The sequence below is a fragment of the Hippocampus comes genome, unplaced genomic scaffold, assembly GCF_001891065.2.
Source record: "Hippocampus comes isolate QL1 unplaced genomic scaffold, H_comes_QL1_v1.1 scaffold1051, whole genome shotgun sequence".
NCBI classification, from domain to species: domain Eukaryota; kingdom Metazoa; phylum Chordata; class Actinopteri; order Syngnathiformes; family Syngnathidae; genus Hippocampus; species Hippocampus comes.
Window position 1 is genome coordinate 6,181 of NW_017805521.1, and position 8,248 is coordinate 14,428.

Consider the following 8,248-nt stretch of genomic DNA (forward strand, 5'->3'; position numbering starts at 1 on the left):
CTGTAAGCTTGGTACTCTTCGCTACGTCATCACTGTGGTGCGCATCAGCGAGAGAATGCACCACAAACTACACGAGTTGTACTGAGGAAAAAAAAAATGAAAGTAAAGATGAAAAGGGTGACATGGCGATTGACTGGTTAGCACATCCGCCTCACAGTGTTGATGTCATGGGTTCGTATTCGGCTCAGGCCTCCGTGTGGAGTTTTCATGTTCTCCCAGTGCCTGTGTGTGCTTCCTCTGGGTCCTCCAGTTTCCTCCCGCATTCCCAAAAACAGGCATGCTAGGTTAATGGAGCACCCTAAATTGTCCCAATGTTTTGATTGTGAGCACAAATGGTTGTTTGTCTGTGTGCCCTGCAATTGGCTGGCAACCAGTTCAGGGTGGACCCCGCCCACTGCCCGAAGACAGCTGGGTTAGGCTGAACCACGTGTGTGGATAAGCAGTTCAAATAATGGTTGAATGGATACAAATGCAAATTTTCCTGACCCCAAAATGTATGGGTTTTGATTCATCAACCAGCCTAACTTTCTCTTTTGGGGTGTCCCATTGTTTTCAAATTTTGTGTGCTTTATCGTTTGTCGCAGGCCTTCTTGGTGTCATTTAGCTGCAGGAAGGGGAACCTTTGTCATGCATCCCGTATCTGCTGCTTTTCAGGTGGAGGAGGAGATCAGCACCCTACGTCAGGTTCTGTCCGCCAAGGAAAGACATGCCACAGAGCTCAAGCGGAAACTGGGCCTCAGCCCTCTCAATGAGTTCAAGCAAAATCTCACAAAGAGCTGGCAAGATGTCCAGACCTCCAATGCGTATGTATTTCTGTACACTTTGGTTTTCATCCTTTCACGCAGACACAATTTAGCCGTGCATAGCCTTCCGGCTACATCATCTTATTGTTTTATATGATGCCTAGTACAAATTAAGACAAGCTCCGTTCACGTTTTGTATGTTGTTAGCAGCTCTAACTGCTTGTAGACTATGGCTTGTCGCACACCAGATGATTGAGCTTCACACATAAAGTATAACCAGTTGACAACAACGGAATAATTGCAACTCCTGGTCTTCTTATTGTGAAACATTACCGTATTGGCCCGAATATAAGACGGCCCTGATTATAAGACCAGCCCCTCTTTTTCAAGACTGAAGTTTGAAAAAAGACTTTTTGAGCACCAAATTAATTTTTTTACAGAAAATAATTACAGTACATCTGAAACAAATGATTATAACAAGAAACAAATGATTATAACAATATATTTGAGAGAAAAAGCATGTTATTTTGCCTCATTCAAATCTTAATATCTGAACATTTAAATATGTAAACTAAAGTGCAATCACATTCGTAAATGAACGGCTTCTGGTTTTTGAAATGTAAATTACATCATAACTTCTCCTCAGCTGCCGGTTAACCTGGCCGATCTTCGACCCACTTTTCTCCAGATTGTCACTACGTTTCTCTATTTTCTGTTATCTCTTCTATTATTTTCTTCTCTTTTCTTTCTTACCGCTATTTTTTATTTTTCTTCTTCGTGATACCGCTATTTTTATTTTTATTCTTCATGTCAGGGGTTCACTTTGGCCTGGGGAGTCAAGTTCAGCATTCGCTTCAATGATATCTGGTGCCATCTAGCGTCGTGAATAGGTATAATGTCTAGACCCCGAATATAAGACGACCCCCACTTTTTCAGTCTTATTTCAATGCAAAAAACACCGTCTTATATTCAGGCCAATACGGTATTTTGAAGCTCCAACATATGCGGCTATTATTTTTTTGTAGAACCAAAAATATCATGGTGCAATTTTTTTGCCAAATACAAGGATTTCGGTGGGCAATTGTTCAAGACGCAAGTCAGAAGTTTACATACAGTTCATGTCATCAGTATTTGGTACTATGCCCTTGAAACTATATAACTTGGGTGAAACGTTTTGTCTATACTTCCATGAGCTTCTCACAAAATTTGGCAGGAATTTTTGCCCGTTCTTCCTGGCAGAACTGGTGTAACTCAGGCAAGTTTGAAGGTCACCGTGCGTGGACATGCCTTTTCAGGTCTGCCATAAAATGTTCTCAAAGTGTTCAAGACATTGACCTTTATATTCTTAAGTATGCATGTTTAATGGTAACTTCATTTTGGGATTGAAATTGCCATCACGGGCAAGGCGATTTTGTGATAATCAAATTTAGGCTTTACTAAGGGCTACTATCCCCAAAGCTCACCAATCCGTGTCATGCCACTATGTACAGATCAATCACACTTTGCTGGTTTAAAAGAGCGTTGCATCTACATCACGCTGTCACCCATACTCCTGGAAGTCTTTTCTTTCGCCTCTGCATAAGAAAGCCAGATGCTAACCTAGCTTGCGCCGCACCACTAGTTAATAAGTAACAAATACTCTGCTCCGTGGAGAAAAAGAGACGCTCCATGCAGACAAAGACACACTTTCATAAAAGGCGGATGAGGACTCGGTTAGCATGCAACACCGAGCAAGGAGAGAGAAGATGAGAATATGGAGACGCTAATGGTAACTGCTAATGTGAAATGTAGAGTCTGTAAAGACCAAAATAAGTGCTTAGGTATAGTACATTTTTCACTAGAACCACGTTTGGGTATAGATCAAGCAGCTATAAACAAAAAAATAAGTGTTACACTTATTAAGTATCTGGGGATAAAGTAAGAAAACAGCGACATTAGCATGTGCTCAAACACCAGAAGACGCTTCCAGCTGACGTCAATCATATCGAGGAGCTTGAGGTCAAAAGTATATATCATCTATCCATTGTATATCAACAATGCTATTTGCTTTATTTGCTCAATGTTGCTCTACAGATTAGTGAGTTTTGAGATCCACACAAGAATAAATGTCAACATTACTTATTTTTTTAATGAATTTAGCTTTGCTAATGGACTGTTTATTTGTTAGATTTCATTACATAAAAGAAACATCAGAAAATGAAAAAAATGTTTGACAAGAGGCAGAGAGACCCTTTTTAACGATAAATATTTACCTTTTATATTTAAGTAACTCTTTCTAAAATAGTTCCATTCTAATGTTTACACTTTTACACTCACCACCACTGTGATGGGATTCAATTTATTATAGACCACTAAGCCCTCAGTCTTCGTTTGAAGCAAGTATAAAGTCTCTGACAGTAGTATGGAAAAATAAGCAGGTTGGTAAGCAATAGGTCTTGCTTTGAAAAAGGACTGTCACATCTTTAGTGTCTGTGCATTTATTAGCGTCATAGCTTTTAAGATTTTGATAGCATGATGTCCTTTTATTATTTTGGAAATGTTACTGTACATTGTGAATATTGGACTGAAGCTTGACAAAAATCATCAGTTGAAAAAAAAAACAATTTAATCTTTTTCTAAAATGGGTTAGTCTTACAGAGCCATTTTTTGTAATGGTTTGACAGCTTCAAAATAGCAAACTCATTTGCCAGGCCCAATGTGTGTGCAAAGTTTTGGGTTTTCATGCACACTTCGGTTCCGAAAAATGAGATTCGTTTCGGGGAAAAATTCAGCAAAACACGAGGGACCCTGGAATTTTCCTTTCATCACTGTATCCACGCAGCGGTTTTCTGTGATGTCATACAGGGGTGTTCCCCCCTGAATCAGGTACATGAATTGGTCTTGACTTTTTCCGCGTCGTCGAAATTCAGCATGTCTTCTCTGCTTAGAATACAATTCTGCTGACAAACAAACTTGCTGTCGAATTTGCCTTGCCCCCTCCCGTGCACCACCATCCCACCAGAGAACTCGTAGCAAACATGCAGCATTAATTAGGGCCTCTGCTGGCTGAAATTAGGTCAAGATGACATCATGTATGCACATCCAAATCCAATCATTTCCAACTTTGGGGTGCTTCAATGTGAAAGCATCAGCTGTGTCTCACAAAGAAGACTGATTTTCATTGTTTCATCCAGCATGTCATAACAGGCTAGTGTCGCCCACTCACCATATTGAACTTCTTGTTGTTTGTTTTCACTGAGAACGAAATAGGCAGAGAAGTTTAGGTGTTTTGTTAGAAAATGTATTTCTAGATGACCCTCTTGGTTATGAATGATCAAATATTGTGTGATTATTGATGTGTGAGAGAACATCACGAGCTACATTGCATACATTTATTGACCCTGCTGTTGTGTCTTCAGATATGTGTCTGCCTCGGCTACTTTGGATGACATTACCCACTCTGAAGCGTGAGTTGATTCATTTTTACTGTTTCTCCATCTGGCCTGACTTGAGCTGCCTGTTGGCTTCTTGGGAGCGTTTCATTTTTGGTGGCCGAGCCCTGTGTTGTCTGTTTGCTGCTGTTTTCAGAGGAGCGTCTCCTTGTGGTTCGTGGACACATACAAACGTAGTGGTAGCAATATTGTCGCACTGCAACAGGGGCACTGACACGTTGCTTCTGTTTGTAACCCGCCACAGCAAAATGAGTCACTGTGACATATATTTCCGGAATTAGATTTTGCCATAATCAAAAAGAATGATCTTACCTTTCCAATGACATCTCAAAGATTGTGCTACGCTATCAACGCGATGAGAAGGCCAACTTCAAAATGAACCTTAGTTATCAAATAATATCTGGACATCAGTGGTTAGCAATGATTTATTTTAAAGTTGTTCCAGGCAGCATGTCGTAGCGTAACGGCTGATTTGACTCGTTTTCCAGACTGTGTTTTGGGGGTCGTTTATTGCCATCACAACCCATTGCTTCAGACCACAATGGGACTGTGTCCTGAAACTGTGACCTGAATGTTCAGTCGCTAATTCACAGGGCAAAAAAGAGACACTGAGAGACGTTGACACTGCACTGTACAGCCCTGCTAGCATGGCTCAAGTTAACAGACGTAAATCACTCTGCACTCTGATGCTGACAGCCTGACAGTTGCCGTTCCTACTAATGTTTTGTTTTTGTTTTGGTTTTTTTGTTTTTTTTTTTGTTTTGGGGTTTTTCTTTTGTTTTGTTTTTTTGTTTTTTTGTTTTTTTGTTTTTTTGTTTTTTTGTTTTTTTGTTTTTTTGTTTTTTTGTTTTTTTGTTTTTTTGTTTTTTGGCTTTTTGGGGGGGGGTTCTGTCACTTGAACCAAGCGAAATATTAAATATTAATTTTTATCCGAATAACCGATTGATTGAAAAAATCTGTAGGATATCCAAATACCAAATATTTGATAGCTGCAGCCCTATTGATAACACGCTTAACCTCATGAAAATCGTTTGAAAAATATGCGAGTTACAACTTGGTCGGCCCTGAACATTGCCGCCAATTACGGCAGTTAGGCTTGCCACTACATCTGTGATTTATTATGTATTAACGCTATTCGAATGAACGACAATAGACCATCAGATGCCAGTATTTAAAGGCGCTTATAAATAAAATGTATTATTATTATTTTGAGGTCTGATACTGATAGCAATGCCACTGTCCATGGCAATTGTGTATGGAACATTCCTGCAGATTCACGGCTTCATGTTAAGAATCACATAGAACTATTAAAACGAGTACAAAATTATCAAAAAGCTTTCTCAGATTTATACTGATAGCCGTATGTCGGGGATTCTCCATGTGGATATCTCTGATCATAGCAAGGTAATGTTTTGTCTTGTCTTTTACATAATGCAAATTTTGAACACTTCACAATATTTCATGAAGTTCGTAGAAAGGGTTCCGTCAGTCGTCATCTGTACCTGTGGGTAAAAAACAAAAAAGGACGTTTCGCTTCTCTCACAGAAGCTTCGTCAGCGGTAGACAACTCTGAAGTCTCCGTGAAGACTCCGGGAAATTGCTCTGCGCTAAAAAGCTGAGCGTGGCCTATTTGAGGACTGGGTGGGGATGGTTAGTCACGCCCTTATGGTGACCATTGATTTCTAAATTCCCTATCGTTGGGTCTTGATTAGGCCTATTGTTTGGGCTTGGGCTGAATAGCTACTTTCAGTGAGCCTGATCAGCCTGTCTATGTCCCTTGGTGGTCAACAAGTTATTGTAAATAGGAGACAGGTTAAATCTGATACCTCCTTCACGGTTCAGAGAGGGTGAAAATTTTTGAACAAAAATTGCTTCCTTTACTCCCCTTTCAAACCATCTCTTTTCTGTTCCTGCCACTATTTAAGGTTAAGGTTCCCTCAACTTCCGTTGTTTTGATTTTGACAAAGGTGTCATCCACATATCTAAACCAATGGCTTGGTGGGGAACCTTTGTATGAAGACAATGCCAAATTCTCAAATTCTTCCATGTACAAGTTACAAGTTGAGGGATTCACCGAACACATAAATAATCTAGACGACAGCATCAAATTCACCAGAGCAGACGCAAAAGACAACGCACTGGCCTTTTTGGATTGCAAGGTCAGCTTAGAGCAGGACAAAACTCTTAAGGTTGAGGTCTACAGAAAACCCACGCACAAAGATCAGTATTTGCATTTCAACTCCAATCACCCGCTGCAACACAAGCTAGGTGTAATTAGAACACTTGAACACAGCGAGCCAAATCTCCACCAACACCAAGTCGAGAGAGAGTGAGGTCAAACACATTGAGAGGGCACTGTCAGGGTGTAGCTACCCTAAATGGCCTTTGGCAAAGTTAGGAAAATTAAAACAAACAGAGAGGAAACCAACCAAAGAAGAGAAGGGGTGTCTGTGTACCTTATATTGCCGGCCTCTCAGAGAAAATACAAAGAATATTTCTACAACATGATATTCCTGTTTATTTTAAACCGATAAACACATGGAGACAAAAACTAGTACACCCCAAAGACCAGGTTCCCAACACCCAAAAATGCAATCTGATTCATTCCATCCGTTGCCAAGAAAGTGAGTGCAAGGAACATTACATCGGAGAAACCAAACAAACACTCAAGAAAATACTTTATTAACAACAAATGGAAAAACAATGATAACAAAAGTGCAGTATACGCACACTTAAAAGAAACAAACCACACAATTGAAGATGAACAAGTAAAAATCCTAGGAACAGAAAAGAGATGGTTTGAAAGGGGAGTAAAGGAAGCGATTTTTGTTAAAAAATTTTCACCCTCTCTGAACCGTGAAGGAGGTATCAGATTTAACCTGTCTCCTATTTACAATAACTTGTTGACCACCAAGGGACATAGACAGGCTGATCAGGCTAACTGAAAGTAGCTATTCAGCCCAAGCCCAAACAATAGGCCTAATCAAGACCCAACGATAGGGAATTTAGAAATCAATGGTCACCATAGGGGCGTGACTAACCATCCCCACCCAGTGCTCAAATAGGCCACGCTCAGCTTTTTAGCGCAGAGCAATTTCCCGGAGTCTTCACGGAGACTTCAGGGTTGTCTACCGCTGACGAAGCTTCTGTGAGAAAAGCGAAACGTCCTTTTTTGTTTTTTGTTTTTTGTTTTTTACCCACAGGTACAGATGACGACTAACGGAACCCTTTCTATGATGGAACTTTCCTGTACGACTGAGAGCCTCCACAAGCATTTCATGAAGTTGTAACTTTGAATTGATGAAAGCGCTCTACCTGAGCCAGTTCTGACTCATTTTGCTATAGTGGGTCACATAAAGTATTTGGAAAGTGTCTGTTATCACCTCGAACACATTCAGACCTAACTAACCACTTTCGTCTTTCACTCATGCACATCTCTCCGCTCATTTCTTGCTTCTCAGCCCATCACCAGCAGCCACTCTTTCACTCAGACATGCGTACGCTGCTTACAGGGACCTCTGGAATTTAGGAACATTATTCAGGGATGAGATTTTTCCGTGTTTTGGCGGAATTCCGCTTTTTTTCCAGTCAAAATGGACCTATTTTATATTGTTCCAAATCCGTAAAATATTCTGTGCGGGGGGTCCGGACTTGTCTTCGGCAGATTCGGGGCCCATAATGTTTACAAGTAACGTTTGCAAGCATCCATTTTGAATCCCGTTTTTTATCGCGAAGCGTTAGTTTGTCGTTACTTCCTATACGGGCTAAAACCAATGTCTTACTTGTTGTGATTGTTCGCCATTTCGGCAAATGCAAATCACAACCAATCCGTGTTCGCCTTCCTAAACCACTTTCTCGCGGATGCCGAATGTTATCGAGACTCGCGACGAAGCTAAAGTGCGTCAGATAGATGCGGATCTGAAAAACACGTTTCGATGGGACTGGTTGGATAGAAAGCTGACGGTGTCCCCAGTAGGAAACAGTAAAGAGGAACCATTGTGCTTGTGTCGAATTTCGTGAAAAAGCTCGATGTCGCCGGTAAATCTCTGTGTACAGTGTGTGACGATGTCATTC

The 8,248-nt window shown here is 40.7% G+C and overlaps 1 protein-coding gene across 10 annotated transcripts in view; it reads left to right on the plus strand.

The window, feature by feature from the left end:
• The first annotated feature begins 612 nt into the window (after nucleotides 1–612).
• LOC109520448 (tumor protein D54-like) overlaps nucleotides 613–8,248 on the plus strand; it is a 30,345-nt gene continuing 22,709 nt past the window's right edge. For 5 of the 10 annotated variants that reach the window (XM_019877676.1, XM_019877677.1, XM_019877678.1 and 2 more), the window contains exons 1-2: nucleotides 613–803; nucleotides 4,142–4,189. In XM_019877676.1, coding sequence (XP_019733235.1) covers nucleotides 628–803; nucleotides 4,142–4,189 — 224 coding nt within the window. In that variant the 5' untranslated portion in view covers nucleotides 613–627. The remainder of the gene's footprint in view (nucleotides 804–4,141; nucleotides 4,190–8,248) is intronic. The other 5 variants (XM_019877680.1, XM_019877681.1, XM_019877684.1 and 2 more) reach the window with 1 other exon arrangement.